The sequence below is a fragment of the Ciconia boyciana genome, chromosome 3, assembly GCF_034638445.1.
Source record: "Ciconia boyciana chromosome 3, ASM3463844v1, whole genome shotgun sequence".
Lineage (NCBI taxonomy): Eukaryota > Metazoa > Chordata > Aves > Ciconiiformes > Ciconiidae > Ciconia > Ciconia boyciana.
In genome coordinates this window covers 42,317,933-42,337,607 of record NC_132936.1, presented here as the reverse complement: position 1 = coordinate 42,337,607, position 19,675 = coordinate 42,317,933, and the positions used below count along the sequence as shown (strand labels likewise).

The following is a 19,675-nucleotide window of genomic DNA, read 5'->3' as shown; positions in this document are numbered from 1 at the left end:
CACATGATACATGATAATGTGATGTGATATCCCTCCCTAGTTAGCAAAATGTTAGAATAGCTGTTGGCAGCTTCTGGAAGAGTAATTAGCAAGTAGGAATTACTCAAAGATGTGCACACTAGCCTAAGTAGGCATTTTCCAGCTGTCTGCAAGTTTAAAAACTAGTAGGGACTTTACAGGCTCTAACACAAGATTAATTACTTGCTACTAGAAAAGAACATTTGCAAAAATGTGTAGTGTGCAATCAGGGCTACTGTGTTTTGTTTCTTAATTTGGAAGTGGACTTCTTTGTCACAAAGAACAGGATTTTTACAGTATTTGGTAGTCATTTTCCTGAGGAGGCGAGCCGTTTCATTACAAGGGGATGTCAAGCTCAAACTCAAAATCATAAGCTGCCTAAGAAAGCGCTTGTGGCTTTGTGTACATCAGTCCTCACGCCGCTGGGCGTAGCGCTGCCTTCTATGGGGATGGCGCGATGCAAGCGCCTTTGTGCTGGCCGCCTGAGTCAGGATCCCCAGCTCCGTATGCATCCTGGCATGGCCCAGGACATCAGCGTTTCCTTTCTCTCTTTCTAATGTACAGGAGTTTCTGTTCACAATGCTTTCTTTAGAAAGCCATTTGCACTGCTGTGCCTCTGTTTTGCATGAAGAAGCCCACGTAAATCAAATATAGCGGCACAGCTGTGCTAAAAGCCTCCTTTTTATCCACGGGCAGCTATTGTCAGCCAGCTTTTATTTCCCCTCTTTCCTATTCTGTTGCTCCTCCAGGATCAGCCTGAGGGTGGCTGGATTTTTGTTTGCTCCCTGCTGTAAGGTAGTCGGTCTCCACCGATGCGATGGAGAGAGGGGGCAGGCAGAGGGGAAGCATACGACTGGTGCATTTGGACTGCTTGACAGTTTTATTTTAATCTCAGGCTCTTCTTGCCACCTCCGTAGCCTCTTCTGCTCTCTGCCTTTCGCTTAACATCTCTTGTACCTAATTCTCTAATCAGCTGGATTATTGTCTCTTGGCACTGTGTCCTCACCCACTCTCCAGCCTCTCACCAGCGATTACCTCTCCCTTCTCATCTCTTCTCCGCTCTGACACTTCTCCCTGTTTGCTTCTCTGAGTGCCTGCGACTTTCCCTCCCCTCACCTCCAACTGAGAAAGCATCATCCCACCTCTCAATGGGGGAAAGGACAATTTCCAGCAACGTTTTTCTCAGTGTCACCTCCATTCCCACTGCTCTTTCAAGCTCCTTGGCAGTTGTTCCCCTCTCTGTTCTGGGCAGTGCAACCCCTCTCTGCCGCTTGCCCACTCTTTTCTGCTTCCTGCAGAAAACAATAACTTTTTTTTTTTAGAAAAAACCCAAGTATTTAAAAAACCTCAAGTATCTGCAACAAGTATTTTTTAAAGCATTTTAACATTCCTTTGGGCATATAACAAAACTGTGTCGTACTAGGACTTCAGTTCTTGAAGTAATGGCCTGAATCTGTAGATATACAGATTACCTGATATCTGTATATCTTACCTGATCTTGACTTCTGATGGATATAAATTAACTGAGCCTATTTCTACAAGACTTGAATTGTGCTAATGGCATAATCTTGATTTAGTCTGATAGTGGAAAATTGTCTCTTCCTTCCATGAAGCTATGTCACTATGTGGTCAAGTTTGTCTAAAAAGACTGGATTGGGCCCTGCATAACAATATTTGCAATCTTCTGACAGTCCAAGAAACACAGTACATTGATTTAGTTAGAAGATTTGTGGAGTGATTTTTAAATTATTATTATTTATTTTTTATTGCAGCCTGCAATATAGGTTAGGTACAGTTAGGGTAGGCAGAAGTTGAGGGGGAAGAAGTAAGAAAAAAGTATGCTTGTTTTTACATTGCGGACTGTTCTCTTTTACATGTATATGGAGAGACAAACTCCCTGGCAAGCACTAGAGTTTGCTATCTAGGCTGGTCCCCTTTTTAGCACAAAAATTACTGTAGGGGGTTGCAAGCTCTGGGAAGTATTGATTGTTTCCTAGTGCATTATTTGTATTACATATTTTAGTTAATAATTAGTAATGCTTTTAGATTAGTTTCGTTTGAAATACTAATCAATGAGCTTTATAGATTCCCCACTTTACACATAAACATGTCAGTCCCCAATGGAGCGAAAGAAGTTTTTTTAATCCCAGATTGTTTATACTGTATAATTATTAATCTGTAGTTTAATCTCCTTGTCTTCATGCTTTTATGGCTTGATCCTGCTTGTTGCAGGGGATCTCAAATCTTATTAAAGGACATGGATTAAAGGCACTCAACACCTTGCCAAATAAGTGCTGGAATGTGCCAGCTAAGTGCTGTTGCATGTAGACCTTCCAATGCTTCTTACTCTACGCGTGCACCAGAAGTAGGACTGCCTGCCTTGTATCTTGTCATTTCTCTCTACAAAGCCTTATTTTCAGCCACAGTAGGTTTGCCAGACTTCAGGTGCATAGGGTCACAGTTTTCTTGCTGTGATGTTCTCTCAGCCTGTAGTTGGAAAACCACCACCGAAGTGTTTCAGCTGAGGAGGAAGTAAATAGGAAAATAAAGCTTGAAATTATGTGTTGATTTTCCAGTGTTCAGCTTTTTTTGAGCTCTTCTAAAGCTCTGGTGCCCCCATGCTGTGGAGCAAAGACATGAGATCTCAGCTGGAGACTGGGTTTGGGGCCACAGGTGCAGTCATTGCTGTTGCTATTCCCATGGAAATCCATCTGACCAGCCAGAAGCTTCGGAAAAGAAAGCCCAGGGAGCCAATGGCTTCTGCTTAATGCTGCCTCAGAAATCTGGTTTCTGACAGACCAGGGGGACCTGCAGAGCTGCACTCTGCTCGCTCCATCTGTATTTGATGCGGTGTTGTGGACTGCTCGGTTGTGATGTTGCAGACCAGCCATGGTCAGCCAGCACCACTTGGGAAGCAGAAAATGTCATGGTTCCTGCCCTGCTCCTGACCCGCATGGGCTCAAGGGTCAGGTAACACAATGGCACCTTAAGTTTGTTTAAGGTAAGGAAATTATGCATAGAAGTTGTTAAAAGACTATAAGGTTGTCAAGTCAAGCGAGAAATGTTACAACATCACCTGCTCAGCCTTCAACTGGATCTTGTGTGCATGCAAATTTGACAGTCTTTAATTGCATGTCTTCAAGATCTATGGAGAATATAGCTTCTCAATTCACATCAGAAAAAGCACACAGACTTTTTTCTTCTCAGAAAAGAAGCATTTGCTTGTGCATCAGATATCTCTTAAAGATTGTCCAGACTGTAGGTATGGGGTACATTTCATCAGCCAGGCAAAGCTTCCATAGGTCACAGCTACCTGAAACACAGCCCTGAGCAAACCTGCCGTGGTCCTGAAGGTAGTGTAGCAATGGTGATTGCCACCATGGGGACAAGGTCCTCACTGACTTGTTTTATGTTGCCCTCAGATATGGTACAGTCAGGTGTCCTGGAGCACCTGTCCCCGTGTGAAAGGAGAGAAGGCAGAAGGTAGCAGCGGGTTGCAGTCACCACACTGCTGAGGGCTGAGAATGGCTTAGGATTTTGTGGCTCTCCAAGCTATGGTCTGCAGAGACTGCGGGGAAGGTCTGGTTTTGGTGGCCTTTCTTCCTCTACCAATACTACATTCCCCTTGAAGACAAATGAGCAAACAGGGGCTGTAAACTAACCATAGAGGGAGAGAGTGTCATCAGTGAATACCCAACCACATAAACCAGCCTTATGGTGCTTTTGGTATATGTAAGTCTATACAAGAATCACATTGTTTGACTTTTTAGTTCTTAGTATTACAGGAGAGGCATTGGAGAGAGTGGCACATGAACAGGAATCCAAAACAATTCCAGTGGGAGTGGTTCTCTTAAAAACAGGCTGGAAAATAAAGGTTTACAACTTGTTGCGTGAGAAAATGAAGCAAGAAGGGAAGCAGTTTGTCAAACGCTATTATTTGTGGACAGTCTTAAATAATGTGAATCACGAGACCTCAAATCCCATACGGTGACCTTGTGCAAGCAGAGTACACCACCTACCAGGAGATTATAAATTTATGCATGCACTGTACTCAGAACTGAAAAAGATGTTTTCCAAAGTTAGAACCTGTTGTGTTGGCATAACATTACATTTAAAGTAAAAAGCGTTGAAAGCACTGGGAATTGTTGAAGAATATTCTGCCAGCTGCTCAAAATTATGATTTTACACTGCCATCAATAACAAAAAATGTTACTCTAATGAGAAGCCATTCTGGTTAAATGAAGAAATAGAAGTAATGATAAAACATTAATTAATCGAATATCAAAAAAGGGAAAATAGAAAAGGCAGAAATGTTCCCTAGGTGGTTTTTGTATTTGAAACGGTGGAAGAGGATGTGTCCATCCTCTGCGGTGATGTGGAAAGAAGAGAAAGTTTGCTGCTTATAGCAAAGGAGGATCTGATACAGGCAGGAGTGGTTGAAATTAAACATTTTCACATCCTAGTAACTTTTACATCTAGGAATCTTAAAGGAGGTAGCTGAAAAGCTCTGTTAAGTGGCTGTTAATTTATAATAAATCTTGGGAAATGGGAAATTCTAGAAAATTGGCGGGCTGCCAACTGTATTTCCGATATTTCAAAAAGATAAAAGGGATGTCCCGAGGAACTGAAGGCTGGTTTAGCTTGACGTCGGTCCAGGGTAAAATAGCGGAACAGCTATTTCAGGATCTGTCAAGAAAGAACTTGGGGGCTAAAGGTATAGATAATTCCAGTAACAGTTGAAGAGAGAGCTTGTCAAACAAATCGCTGGGTTTTTTTGCTCTGTCAGGATTGCAAGTCTGTGTGATAAAGGCAACTGTTGATATTGCCTTTGGGAGGCCAGATTAGGTGGTCCTTTCTGCCTTTCAGGTTTGTGAACAGTAGAAGGAATGCCCTGAGATTAAACCTCCGATGACGGAGTGCGCTAATTCAAACAGAAATAATCAAGCCACTCTGTTTCCCTGGGATAAAGTGTGGCTTAGTTTTGGGGTTTGCATGTTAATCTCCTATCTGATTTTATTTGATGGCTTTTGCAGCTTTAAGTGTGTTGAGTACATTGTAGTTCTGTGGGGGCAAAGAAACCAAACAAACTTCAAAAAGCTGCATGAAAAGCTCAACAAATAACTTAAGTATCCTCAAACAGAGATAAAAATCCAAGTTCTTCTTATAGCAGCATTTGCAGCTTTAATCCCTTGTTCTTTACAATGGCAAAGAAGCTTTCATAAGCTCCTCTGGATCTTACAGGAGAAGGAAAGCTTGTCTTTGCCTTCTGCTGTCTTTTCAGTCCTCTAAGAAACCATAGGTGCAGATGCTATGTTAGCTGTACTTATCCCTCAGAACCAGGACCCAGATGCATCAAATCTTTTCTTTCTGGGGTCCTTTAGGCTGCGGTTGCACTTAGTCAAAATGCCCATTTCTGTCTCGCATCCTCTCCACTTGCTCCGGCTGTAGCCTGGTAGGTGTTGGCAGCAGAAGCCATTGCTTTCCGTGCGCCTTTCGCTGAGGGATGATTTATTGTCTGCAACAGGAAAGGCAGTTTAGTTCCAGAATAAGGGCCAGTCCATGGATAAAGGGACCTTTAAATAGGAATCTAGGCATGTGCCAGACTCTGAGGATGGTGAGAATACTCTCAACTCTTGCTTAAACCTTCCGATAAAGAAACGGCAATTCTCAGATCCTTGCAGGATCAAAAACACTGTCAGAATCCCTTGGCGTAATCCAGGTATCCCCTTGGCACTTGCCCTGAGAGTTTCTAAATAGTCATTTTAGTGACCTTCTGATCATTTAATGGTTAGAAAAACATGTGAAAATTGGGGTTTGCATGTATTTTTAGGCCTTCCAAGGTTCAGACCTGTAAATCTGTGGATCCTAATGCAGCAGTCGCTAGAATTTATTTATTTATTCATTTATTTTTAGATTAGTAAAAATCTGTGGTTTAACCATAAGGAAATGTTTTTCCTTCAGCACATACATTGTCAAAGGAGAACATTATTGTTGGTATCCATTTGTTTGTGGAAAATGCTGCACAGATAGTGGCCCAGTCTCCAAGGAGAAGGCGACACCTGTATTCTTTCCCAAGAGGAGAAGGTGCAAAGTTACACCCTACGAAATTCTGCCCCAAATTTAACCCAGTGACCTACTGCATGCGTTCCTGCTCTTCACACATTAATCACAACAGACGTGTTCCAAAGGACATGCCAGTTTGTGTCCCAAGGAAACATGAAGGATATCCTGAACACCTGCTAACTTGCAGCAAAGATGAAGAGCTTGCATTTTAGGGAAAAAAAAAGAGAGCAGATTTTTCCCGTAACGACTATGTAGTATGACAGGAGAAAATGGGCTTTTGTCGTTTTTGCAACCTCTACAATTTGAGTAGTTGAAGATGTTAGTAGTGGTTTTGGCCGTACACTCCCATGCAGACAGAACTTCTTCCACCAGTTCTGCAAATAGGCTGGAAAAGCAGTAATTAGTACAGCTTGAGAAGGGAGGAGAAAATTAACCAGTAATTCTGAGAGAGATGTTTCTCTTCTGCTCTGGAAAAAAAATCACAAAAAATGCTCATTTAATAGCAACCAAAAAATTCAACTACAGAGCTTCAGCACTGAACTCTACTGGAGTTTTTAAAGGCTGGGCTTCCTTGAGAATAAAGCATAAGGGAAATGAATAGCTTTTACTCAGATAACTTGTTGGCATAATCTTTCACATGAAAAGGCTGCTAAAAGGAGCAGAACAGCACCATTGTTCATAATTTGTAGCTTCCAAACACTGGTGGTATTGGCTTAATACCAGCCTGGCCTTTGTTCTCATAGTTGTATTAACAAAAGAAACTTCAAATAGAGAAACATATTTTTTACTATCCCAAAGTATTGTCATACAGGCAAGTGGCCTGGATACTTGGATACTTGACCAACCATTTATGCTTCAACAATTTCATCATCTCAGATGGCATTACAGTGCAAATTACATATACATACACGTGCACATACGTCCATAAATTATTTAAAAGTTTAGGGAAAAGAGGAAAACCATATCACTATATCACTCCTCAACAAAAGCCCCAAAATACTAATTTAAAGCAAGGAAGGCAGAACCTAAATCTGGTAGGTCCTTGCCAGAATCTCCAGCCTCCATTTATATGGAGACCTTAAACCTTTTCAGAGAGCTCACCAAGCTGTACAGCAAGATAAAAACAAATCATTGGTTCATTTTTCCCTCTCTGATTCTTTAATCTGGCAATCCACCTTACCCAAGAGTAACCCAAAAGGCTGTGTCTTTTCCCCAAGGTTCTGAAGCCTTTGACCACTTCAGAAAAACATAGTATGTTGTTTGTTTTGCTTGGTGGTTTCCTGGCACTGTTTCAGTGTTGGGCATTCCCCATTCTGCTTTGAATAAGCTATTTTGAGTAGCAGACTTGGTTCCAGTCCCCTCTACTGTAGCCAGCTACTGTAAAGAGCAATGTGAAAGCTATGAGAAAAGACTTTATCGAGGAAGAGTTCTCCTGTGTTTCTCACTTTCCATGTACATATATGTCAGTTGAGTGGCTTCTGAAATATAAGGATAGAGGACAGTTCTTCTGTTGTTCCTTCTCTTTTCCTACCCACACTATGTCTTCCCCCACCTCATCTACTATGCCTCTCTCCTGAAGGCATCGCCATTTATATCTAAAGAACGCTGAAAATGCATGTTAAACTAAGCCTGCCTTATTGAGTGTAGGACAATTAGTAGTATAATTAGGTAATTTTTCCCGAGTCATAAAAAGACGTACATGTATACTTTGCCTAGTAGGCCTGTATAGAATGCATATGTCAATGCATGTACTGTGTGTAAACATTATTTGCATGTTAACTACAGTCCCTAAAGACTGCGAGATATCATTACCTTGTTCAGCTGGGTTACTCTCTCAAAAAGCAATAACACAACCCTCTGAAGTCAAGAAATGGGTTTTGTCTGTATGTGGAACATAAATCTATTTGGACTCTTCAAAGCAGCCTCCACTGGGAATCCCTGCCTCCTTATGGTACCAATCTCTGAGCAACCTGAAGCACAGTTTCTTTCGAGTAGACACCTGGGGTTTAAATAAACATTCATCATGGAGACTATGGGCATCCTGACACTAATTTAAAACAAACAAACAAAAAACAAGATCCGTTGCAGAAATGAAGCTGTAGTACATTTCTGTTCGTGTGTGCAATCTGCCAATAGTGAAATCATTGTAAGTAACCAAAATGCTACAGACAAAAATTATATTCAGCAGTTCTGTTTAAAGGTCTGCAGGATCACAGTCCCTCTTTTTTTTTCCCTAGTCTCTGTCTAGTTGTGCAGTAGGGTCTAGGTCCAGTATAACAAAGCCAGTAAGTGACTTTTGCAATGGGACTTAATTCCTACATCAAAGCCTCTGTGCTGTGACAACGTATAGGCTGTGCAAAAGCAGCTGTTCCACAGTCTGGAGGACGCATCCCCATTCCTGTCAGTGTAAGCTAAGGAATGAATGTCCAGTATTCTTGTCTCTACTTCCAGAGCATGTGAAGCTTGCCATACAGAAACAAGGCTCGTGGCCCAGCTCTGCAGCCAGCCCAGGCACTGATGCTTCTGCTCACTGCCCACGGTGTAGTTCATCAAGGACCAGTTTGTGGCCCTTGAACCGCATGCAGCCGTTTAGCAATTCAGAGGGTGCTCCCTGGGACGTGGACACTTGTAATGTAAATTCTTGCCTTTAGGAGAGTTACCAAATCTCTGTAGGGCCCTGCTGTGTGCCCAACCAGACCTCTCTCTGTAGAGGGCCCATGGTTAAATCCTCTCTTGACTTTCTCTTAGCTATCCCGCTTCACACTCGTGGTTAAATGAAGGTTTTGCTTTGAGGCAGTAGGGTCAGAAGCACCAGCCATCACTATCAGCAGCAACACGTGCCTACAGCTGCCGGCCAAGAATGCTCTGCATTGTCTTTTCTGCTTGGCCATGTATCGTCTGCTTTACAGCAGAAGTTACTTGAACAATGTGAAAAGCTCATTTCTGAAGACGTTCTTGCTAGTGGCCCTGGCACCCACAGTATGTTTGGCAGGAGGCAAGCCCGTGTAGCCTGGTGGCCTGTTAGTCTATTTTCAATTATCTAGGGTGCTCAGAGAAGAAGACATTAATATTGCTGAGGATGACATAGCAAATTACTACTGCTCCCTAACCTTTTTAAATTGCTAACACTGTTGTAATCTGTAATTACAGAAATCAATGTGAGAATTGTGGCACAGTATAATTATCTTTCCTGATACTTTATTGCTGTATGAATTATTAATCAAAATCAGTCTTGTATAGTATTTGCAGCAACTAAGAAGAATAATGTATAATTAAATTTCATTATTTCTATTTTTGTGCTGGTGTTTTATGATGTTGTAATTGATAATTAATTGGTTAAAAATTCACACAATTCTTGGGAGTTTCATATGACTATGACTGCTCGGTATTCAGCATTTATTAATTGAATAATGGGCTCACTGAAGAGACCTTTGTATATAGTCTTCTGTCATTACAGTGAGCTCTCAAAAATGGTGAATTAATCATTAGGCCTTTCAATAGTTTCTTTTTAAAGGAAAGCAGTGACAATATAATCATATCCTTTGTTGTTATAGCTATAATTGAGAGATCGTAATAACCAATTATAAGGATGGTCATTTTAGGAGCTCTGAAGTGTCAGTTATTGATAAATTTCTTTAAAACCAAAGTGTTGATTACACAGAACAACTCTTTTCATAAAAAAAATATTAGGAGATGGGGAAGGAAGCCTGGAAAATTATTTTCCTCCCACTTGCCACTTAAAAACAGTGCATGTTTATCCCTGAAAACTGTCAAGTCTGATGTGCTGCCATTTGTCAGAAGTACGAGTTCCTCTCAACTTTTTCATTATTTTATCATCATTCTCCCCATTTTTTTCCTAGTACCTTTTGCTAAATTGTTAGGGGAAAAAAATAATAGAAAACCTCAGAACAAAAGAGTATTTTTTCACACTCTCTGCATCCTATTAAACAGAAATACTGTCAGATGTTTACATGCAAATCTGCGGTGCAGACTCTCCAGCTACCTCTGACCAAAGAGCCTTAGATGCATTCAAGCTGACCACTTCAAGGTATTCCTGAGTGTCTTTTTTTAACTGTTAGTGGAGCTGACTGGAAGAATGTGAACTGGAACTAAAAATAACCCCAGCTCAGTATTGATCCTCTCTTAACACAACCAGGAGAAAACCAGGAGTCACCTTGTGTAGCAGGATATAATGCAAGCTCCAGCTTATGCTTCCAAGCAAAACCTGTGGTTCATTTTACACCGGGTCAGGTACTGCGATTCCTAAATGAGAAATCACACAGTGTTATCTGTTGGCTTCTGTACTAAAATGTAGCATTACAGGCATAACGAGGAGATACCGATAAACGTTTTCAGGCCTTTACTGTGAAGATGTTGGGAGTCCTCTGTGCACTGTTGTAGATCTGGTGTCCTGCTTACATCTCCTGGAATACAAGCGAGCTTTTGTCTCATGGGATGAGACGATGCCTTTAGGCCCCTTTTTTCCGCCATCCCCTTCCTCGCTGGTGTTTTGCCATGGAGAGGCTACAAAGACGCTTCCACTGCAGTTTGTGCACCTTTTATCTGTTGAGCTTAACATCTGATGGCTTCTCATGTCCAAAACCCACCACTCCACTGGAGTCAGTGGGAGCAGGAGCCCCTGGTGTCAGGGATGCCCACCACGTGTAGTCTTTGGACGGATGTTTTCTACTGCTGGCCCTCAACAGATTGGTCCCATGCAACTTCAGTGCCCATTCGAGAGAGGGGAGCACAGGACAGCGTGTCTATTGCTCTCTCGAAGTGATAGATTTAGGTTTTCGTCTGTGTTGACACCCGTCAAATTTGTTTCTGAGACAGTGGTTAGTAGGTCAGGAAAGACAGATAATACATGCACGTTCCTCTGCCCAGGCAGTTTGTTGTTGGCCGGTGTGCTGGAGCATGTGAATATTCATCCCGTGCAAACTTGTACCCTGAGTAATGTGGCCCTGGATATTTTTATTAGGAGTGACTAATCCTTTTACAAATCCAGTGAGTTCTTTGCCTAGTAACATCCAGCAGCGGTCAGTTGTACATATGGGTTATTACAGTGACTGGGAAATCTCTCAGGAAAAACAAAACAAGCATCTTCCTATGAGTACGAGGTACAACTTCAGTTTGTTTCTATGGTCAGGAATCACAGCTCTTCTTACAAATTCTGCGTTTGTCTCGCGTCTTTTACTTGGGTGTTCTCTCCTATTTGCAACATTAGAAACAATAAATAGCAGTGCTGCTTTGACCTTTTTATTTTGTATTATTTGTATAGTGTTTATCGAATTGATCATACATGTTGAGGAGCGTTTTTTCTCTTTCCTTGCCGATAATCTTTTTCGTTGTTGTCCTGAGGATTTATTTTCTCCCTGTTTCAACATCGGTAATCAGATGCAGACACTGCGCAACAGTGTACTACACCAGAAGTAACTAGAAAATATATCTCCTTATTAAAATACTTCCCTCTCTCTAAAATCTGTCTCTAAGTGATGACAGTCTCTCTGTCTCCAGTCTGTCTTTTTCATGAGAGACTCCAAATTGGAATTGAGATTCCAGGTCAATGAGTTCCTGTTTTACTGTGACGGTGGTCAAACACTGCAACAGGTTGTCCAGAGATGGTATAGGTTCTCCATCTTTGAAGAGATTCAAAACCCAACCACACATGGTCCTGAGCAGCCTGCCTTAGGTCACCCTGCGTTGAGCAGGGAGGCTGGACTAGACAATATCTAGAGTTCCTCTCCAACCTCAACCTTCTTTTTTTTTTTTTTTTCTTCTAATTGCCACTTGTGTATAATAGAGTGCCCTGGATTTAGTGTGTCAACTTGTTAGTGTCTTAATTCTTTTTTATATTGAGTCTTTTTGAAAATCCCAACAATCCCTATTACCTTTGACATTTGAAGTAATTTTATCAATTTCAGTCTCCCTGTCATGGTCTGTGGTCACTAGTCAGTATAGGGATCATCAGATAATTCATGTTGGGAAGGACCTCAGGAGGTTTCTAGCACAACCTCCTGCTCAAAGCAGGTCAGCTCTGAGATCAGAGCAGGTTGCTCAGTGCTATATCCGGTCTGGTCTTGAAAACCTCCAAGAATGGAGATGACACAACCTCTCTGGGCAACCTGCTCCTCAGTTTTTCCTTACGTCTAGTCTAAACCTCTGTTGTTTCAAATTGCTCCCGTTGTCTGGCTCCATCTTCTCAATGACCTTGCTGTAGGTAGTGGCAGGCTGCTGTTAGCACCCCGGTACGCCCAGGCAGTCTCCTATCCAAGTACTAGGTGTGCCCAACCCTGCTTTACCTTCAGAGATCAGCCAAGCTCAGGCGTGTTGCATGGCATGGCCATAGGCAGATGTGAGCTGCCGGTACTGCTGCGGTTTCATTTCTGGAGGAATTTCACTGTTAACCTGCTGAAAATTGCCCCTGCATCCCTTCTCTGTTGAATATAGTTTAGCCTAAGTGATTTCCAGTCTGTTGCAACTTCTCACCTTACGACAACCGAGCTTCTCTAGCAGCCCTTTGTAAAGGTTTTGTCAAAGGATTTCTGAAAGTCAACACTAATTACACGTACCAGTGTTCCTTACTGCTAATTTGACACACTTCAGGAATTCTAATAGAGCCCATCAGAGACATGACTTCCCCTTGCAGAAGCCATGCTGCTTTGTCACGATGATAATTTGCCTGGTTAAGTGCTCTGTAGCTCTGCCACAATCGAGATTTACCTTTTCACGTAATTAACCCAGTTCTGATGCAGGACTTTCTGGTCTGTCTTGATAAGATTTTCTCTCCCCTAATGTTTTGCTTTGAAAACAGACGCCACATTGCCTGCCCTCTAGTCTTGTGAGACAGGAGCTGTTTTTTCATGATAGGTAATGTATTTTTGGTAGCAGCTCAGGCAGTGTGTTCATGAGTTCCTGGAGAGTTTTGGGCAAGTGCCAGCCAGTAAAGATGACGTGCTGCAAACCAAAGTGATTTGGATGTTCCATGAGCAATTTTTTTGGTCTCCTGATGTTTCGTGTGCCTCCTCCATGCTGGCCATGCAGAAGGGCTCAGTGGGATCTCCCACCTGTCGCTGTGGAAGGACCGTGTAAGCAGCGTTCCAGTTCGCTTCACTGCAGTTGCTGGCCTTTACCAGCAACGTTTTTTGGCGAGGTTTCAATGGTGCTTTCCTTGCCCACAATAGTTCGTGCCAGTTTCTGGAAACTTTTGCTTCAAAGAGGCTTTTTCTGGCAGTATGGTGACCTATATGCAAACAAATGCACAGCATGTTCTTTTGAGCCAGAGAAAGGCTTGCTAAAGACATTCTCTCTTCGGTTTGAAGAAATACCAAATGTGTAACAATGATTTCCATGAAGAAGGTTCTGCAAACTCAGCATAATACTGAATTCAGCAAAAAATTATGCGTTTTGAATTAACACTGTACAAAAGACTTCCAGCCCAGTTTGCCTCAGAGTTCAGAGTTAATACCCAATCCCTGCTTTTCTCTTCTGAGGAGAGGAAAAAAAAAATGTTGAATTCTGCTAATTTTCTTTCTACTACATGCCAAAGCCTTACGGTGACCTTTTCTCTTTGCACTCTAAACCCTTTCCCCGTGAAAATGAACAATATACTTCCCAGTGCAGGGTTTCACCATCTTGCTCCTGTCCTGCAGGATAAAGCCCTCTTGGAGAGGAAACACCTCGTGCCTGGAGGTCATTCAGTCGATGGCAGATCATGGAAAAGGGAAGACCGTAAATCAGTTGTGTTGAAACATTAAAAGCTGATAAATAGGTGGTCCTGAATCATAGCCCAGCCCCGGCTTCCCTGTGCGCAATGCAGGGCTCGGGGTGCTTCCTGGAGCGGCCAGGGGAAGTCTGTGTCGGGCTGAGATTGCAGCCACCGGCCAGGGCATCCACGCGGGCTCTCAGCGGCTGCGGGAAGGGGCACGGCGTGGATCCGCTTTCAGGAAGTCCCTGGAGTCACAACAGTAGCTAAAGGCTGCTGGAGCCTTGGGAAAGCATGGTGATATAAGCAGCTGGGTGGAGGGCCTTCCCAGGAGCGTAGCTAGGGATCCACTGGAGCAGAGGGTGCGATTTACAGCCTCAGCATCTCAGTACTCCACCGGTCAGGTTTCCTAGCATAGAAGGCAGGCTCGCTCGCCAGCGGGGAAATACACCGTGGTATTTTCCACACTTCACAGGGCATGCAATGAATTTTTTTAAAAAAATACACTTGATGAGAGCTGTAGTTAAAAAGTGAGAAATTACTAATTAGTAACCAAGTAATTCAGGGTTTGATTCACACAAATTACACTATTACTGTAAAAAAGGATTGCCATTTCAGACAAACAGTGTTTTTTGTTTTTTTTTAAAAAAAGACACTGAAAATATAATTGATGTTCTGTTCATTACCTGCCAGGTTTCAGGTTTCTTGTACATTTTTTCATCATCTGAGACATTATAGGCATAAGACATGCCTGGAAAAAAAAGAAAAAAAAAAATGAACGCTTTCCCCTTTGCATTGTCATTTGCAACTCTCAGGTTTTCCCACTAGATTGTTCTTGTAAACTCTTGAATTTCATAGCACGCAAGAGTGACCACTTAGAACATCATTATAACGCTATCGTTAGCATCAGAGTTCAGTTACACAGAAAGCTATGAGTGGGATGAGCTAAGTATCATTTTCTCTTTTACCTTACCGTAGTGCTAATAAAATGATTGCTGTCAGTTCTTCTCGTTAGTCTCAATTGGCGGGGGGGGAGGAGAATAAATTTTCTCCTGATTAAGAAATCCAACTGGTAGCATAAAAAAACCCACAGTGTCTCCCTCCCTTACCTGTGCGCAGATCAATAAGCAGGTTTGTATCTTCTCTCTAGAGAAGTCAGTGAATGGCTAATGGATACTGGGTTGGTTGGTTGGTTTTTTTCTGTTCATGTAGGCATTTCAGCTGGGTACTCAGAAGCGTAGCATGAGTCAGCAGTAAATACTGAAAATACCAGTAAAAGAGAAGCTGTAAGCATCCTATTAAGAATTCCAGTAATATTATAGTTTTGTAATGTTGGCAAAACCACCTATTTTGTAAAAAGAATCATAGCCACTAGCTTAAAAATACTCCTATAAGGGTGAGAAGATGGAGGTATTTTTGAGGAGTCTAGTAAATACTTACAAGTACTTACTTGTACAAGTAACAAGCAGGTCCTCTTAAGTCCATTTTTGTCTAGATTATTAGTATCTTTTGAATGACACTGTAGGAAAATGGTACCCTGGTTTGAATGGATGGCAAGAGAAATAGTTTGGAGTCATGTTGTGTCTACATGTGTACCTGTATATTGTACTAACAAAGGAAAAAGCTGCAAAGAACCACACTAAAAAGTAGCAGAGGAGGAATTTTGCTTCTACTTTCTGCAGTGGTTAGATATTTGCAGTGCAGCAGTATTATACCAAAATACCCCTGTCCGCCGCCCTTAGCCCTGTATGCCTCTGAATCTTCTCTCTCAGAAGGCGGTTGTTGTTTGGAAAAATAATTCCTTAAAATACTTGAAGTTTGTGTGTTTGCATGACTTTCCTTTCAGCAGCAGATAGAATACATACAAGTAATTGTTTTTCCCATATAAGCCTTAAAACAAGTATGTTTGGTTTATTTTGGGGTACATAGTGTGTTCAGACACAGCAAAGGCTTTTAGTTTTCTACGCGGAGAACTGAAATGGGAAAATAACACAAAGAGCATTCAGTCTGGTGGTGGGCAGAAAGTTTTGGGTAAGAGAATTACTTCAATGTGTCCAAGTGCAAAGGGGAGTCATGCAGTGTTGGGTGTTGGGGGAAGCTGACCCACCACCAGCACCTCAAGTCCGATTCCTGTGTTCAAAGACGATTCTGGTTGCAGAAATTGCAGAAGAGCAGGCAGGGAACTTCCTAGCTCAGACAGTTGTAACAGGTGTCTTACATCCTTCCAGCCTCTGCTCTGCTGTCAGGAGGGGGAGACTTATCTGCAGGCAGGAGTGGTGGCCCCAGCACCCATGTGCTGCCCTGCCAGCCAGGGCTGGACCTCCATGCGGGTTGGGGGATTTTCTTGGGTCTGTGGGTCTGGAATTCAGAAACTGCTCTTTTCTGTAAATGACATTAAACTGCTGATGAAGGTGCGTTGCTTTAGTCATACCTGGAAATGGATTTCTTCTAAGCCACTAAATATCTTTCTCTCCCTCTTAAGGCTTAAAATAGCTCTAATTCTGATTGAGAGATGAGGTCGCTGTAGTTAGTGGCTTGTCTTCATCGGGTACAGTTCCACCTTGCCTTTCACTTGGGCGGAGGTCATAGTGTAAATGCGCAGCGCTGCCTGTCCGCTGGAGAATAGGCTGGGGTTTTGAGGGTTTTTTCCCTTAATCTGAAAATAACAGAAGCAAGCACAAAGCCCTTTTTTCACTATTAGAAGACCCAACAGTCACTCTTGCTTTTTTTGCTAAAATCTTCTAAAATTTCCCATGTCCCCATGTTATTGCCTCTACTAAATTGAAAATCGTAGATGCATAGTAGGTGGTTGAAGGAAAGCACTTTGAAGTCCATCTAAACTCTATTTCCGTTTTGAGGGGGGCAAGTCAAGGGAGGGTTAGGTAATTGAAGCACGGTGGAGTGAAAGCCGGTGGCAACGAACACCCTTCCCCATTCCTTTTCTGAGCAACTTGCTCAGATTTAAGAATTAATGGGCTGCTTGGCCGTGGTCCCGGGGTATCCAGAAATCGGGCAGCATCCCGCCGCGCCACATTCACCCAGCAGCCGCATTGCTCCTCACTGCTTTGTTTGTGTTTTCTTCCTCCCTTCTCCCCTGCAGGGTGTGAACGGCATGTCTGTGGATGAGAAGACTGACTCCCCCATGTATGTGTATGAGTCAACGGTGCACTGTACCAATATTCTCCTCTGCTTAAATGACCAGCGGAAGCAGGACATTCTCTGTGACGTGACGCTGATCGTGGAGGGGAAGGAGTTCCGCGCCCACCGGGCTGTGCTGGCTGCCTGCAGCGAGTACTTCTTGCAGGCCTTGGTAGGGCAGACGGAAAATGACCTGGTGGTCAGCCTGCCGGAAGAGGTACAGTATCTCACCGTGCCCCCGCCGTAAACACGAGCCCCCTCCATCCCATGTGGTGAGGAAGACCTCTGTGGTCCGCTAAGGTGGCCAGGGGGAGTGTGGCACGGATGTCGGTGCCTACCCTGGCATGGCTTTCAATGTGTTTTTTGTGTTCGGGTGGGTTGCGAATACTGAAGGATGGACATGTTCACACCGCCCTTCCTCACCAGCGGTAACTCCTAACAGTTGTGGCAGCAGAGCTTTAAGATGCTTCAGCTCACCTTTCTCACCACCGCCGAGGGAGTAGTACCCAAACATTTAATTACCGTAGCCTCGTTCAGGGCATTATCAGGACCTTGATATTCTTCTGCTCTTCCAGACAGGAAATTTGAAAGGGGTGATTCGGCTGCTGGACGGCAGGTTATTGTTGAAAAATCATTTGAGCTGTCATGTTGTTGGGAGTCTCATTGCTGTCCAGCCCTCTCTGGCAGCTCATATCCTTGTCCTCCTCTTTCTCCACTCCTGCACCTCATTCAGTCTTGCTTCCTCTCGCCTCCCGTCATGATGAGTTTAGGATTTAACTGCTTTGGGCCGAGTGTTTTCCACCGAGAAACCGTGAACGTGGTCTGCCAAAAAGCAGGGTTTTTCTCGTGCAGCGTGGCTCCCACAGCAGGAAGCCAAGGGACGTAGAAAATACATACCTCACTGGAAAGTTTACTTTATTTTACCACAAAATCTCACTGGCTGACTTCCACCCCCACTGTAATTTCCTCACAGCCATACGGCCGTGACAGCGCAGCTACCGTAGGGCATGCCGGTGGCTTTGCTGCCCACAGAGGGGAGACGTGTGCCTGCTGGCCAGGGCTGCCATCACCCACCGCCTCAGCCCTGCCTGCCCGGTGTCTCTGGCTGGGACAGGTGACACGAGAAGGGTGGCGATGTACCCAGGGCACGGGACAGCAGTCACTCAGTGGGAAGGTACTCTGGCAAACAGAGGGTTTTTCACCATCATTTGCTTAATGCCCATGAAGAAGCACAGTGTGTTTTTAAATGATGACAGGTCCTGAAGTATCACACACTGTTTTTCCCCCTCCAGTTTAGCTCTCCAGAGACTTCAGCGGCATCATGATGTTGTCACGGCACAAGTTGGAGAGCATTAGAAGAAGTAGGTCACCAGGTGTGACTTCACGAGTCTTGACATTGAACATTACTCATGAAGAAATTTCAACCCAGACATTTTGCATAGGAGTTAGAGATAACGCAGAGGACGCGCTAGGATGTGCACTATGATTCTGCAGTGTCCACTTACAATTTCCAGTGGAAGAATCGAGTCTCAGTCAGTGTTGCATAGCTTTTGCACCGCAAAGTAAGGGTGGGAGCAGAGGAGTGACGAAACATGCCCAGGGGTGCACAGGTACAAAGAGGCAGGAGAGTATTGGCACTTTCTGCAAAGCTGGTGAGACCTCCATCTATGATTCAGGTCCTGTTAGATAAAGAAAAATAATTGAAATTCAAATAAGCATATACAAGAGTGACTGAGAGGTTCAGAAGAAGGAGCCTGGCCTAAAGGAGAAGAAAAGACCATGGCAGGTTCATACTGCTGGCATGACAACTGTGACATACTACAGCTCTGTGTAGGCAGAGGAGATGAAACAGCTGAGGGGAGGAGTTTCTCTTTAATATTAAAAGACAGTGTTGACACAAGCATTGATTGGTTTCAACTGGCTCTTAGTAAAAGTAGATTGGATATTAGCAGATTTCTAATCACAGCAGCGGTGAGGTGCTGAGCCACAGGCCAGTGAGAGGAGCAGGGTGGTGGAGAGATCATGATGGGTCTGCACTTGGTGACCCAGTCCTATGTTCATATGACACTAAAGATTTAAAACGCAAAGGTTTGTCTTTCTGTGTGTTTTATATGAGATACTACGTTAAAAAAAAATTCCTCCAATCCAACCATTTATGATTTCTATTTAAGTGAATCCCCTTCGGATAAATGAAGTATTGGAGTTTTACATTTTAGAATATATCTCAATGAAAGATCAAAAGTTTTAGTGACTTAGGGTTACACTGGCTGCTGTTACAGCTCCAGTGAAGTCCACAGATTTGCAGAAGCAATGAATCTAGTTCTTAAGGTTTTTCCCAGTACGCTGAAATTGTCACAATTCACTGAAGACCACCACTGTTATTTTGCCACATGCTTCTATTAGTTGCAGAGCGCCAGGGTTTTAACTTTCTCATCCTGGAAAAGAACTCTCTTAGCCTATTAAAAAAGATACCTACAGTTACCAGTGCTTACTTGTACAGATATTTTCCACATGAAAATTAATTGCTGTTAACTACATTGAATCTAATTTGCTCGGTGGTTACTTTGTTTGAATAGATATATGTGAGGTGGTCACTTAAATAATTTCCTCACAAACGCTAGTTACTTGGGGTAAAGATTGCTGCCTGATGTACTTCATTATTTCTCAGTTATTCCTTGGTTAAGGTGCACGTCTGCTTCTGGCGTTGCTCTGCTTCAGAGTGCTGGGCGCTTTAGTAGGTGCCTGTGCATA

At 43.2% G+C, this 19,675-nt stretch overlaps 1 protein-coding gene across 5 annotated transcripts in view; it reads left to right on the top strand.

Moving 5' to 3' along the window:
* The window catches only part of BACH2 (BTB domain and CNC homolog 2), a 190,592-nt gene that overhangs the window by 123,106 nt on the left and 47,811 nt on the right, over positions 1–19,675 (top strand). For all 5 annotated transcript variants that reach the window (XM_072855491.1, XM_072855486.1, XM_072855487.1 and 2 more), the window contains one exon: positions 16,887–17,141. In XM_072855491.1, the coding sequence (XP_072711592.1) occupies positions 16,899–17,141 (243 nt within the window). In that variant the 5' untranslated portion in view covers positions 16,887–16,898. The remainder of the gene's footprint in view (positions 1–16,886; positions 17,142–19,675) is intronic.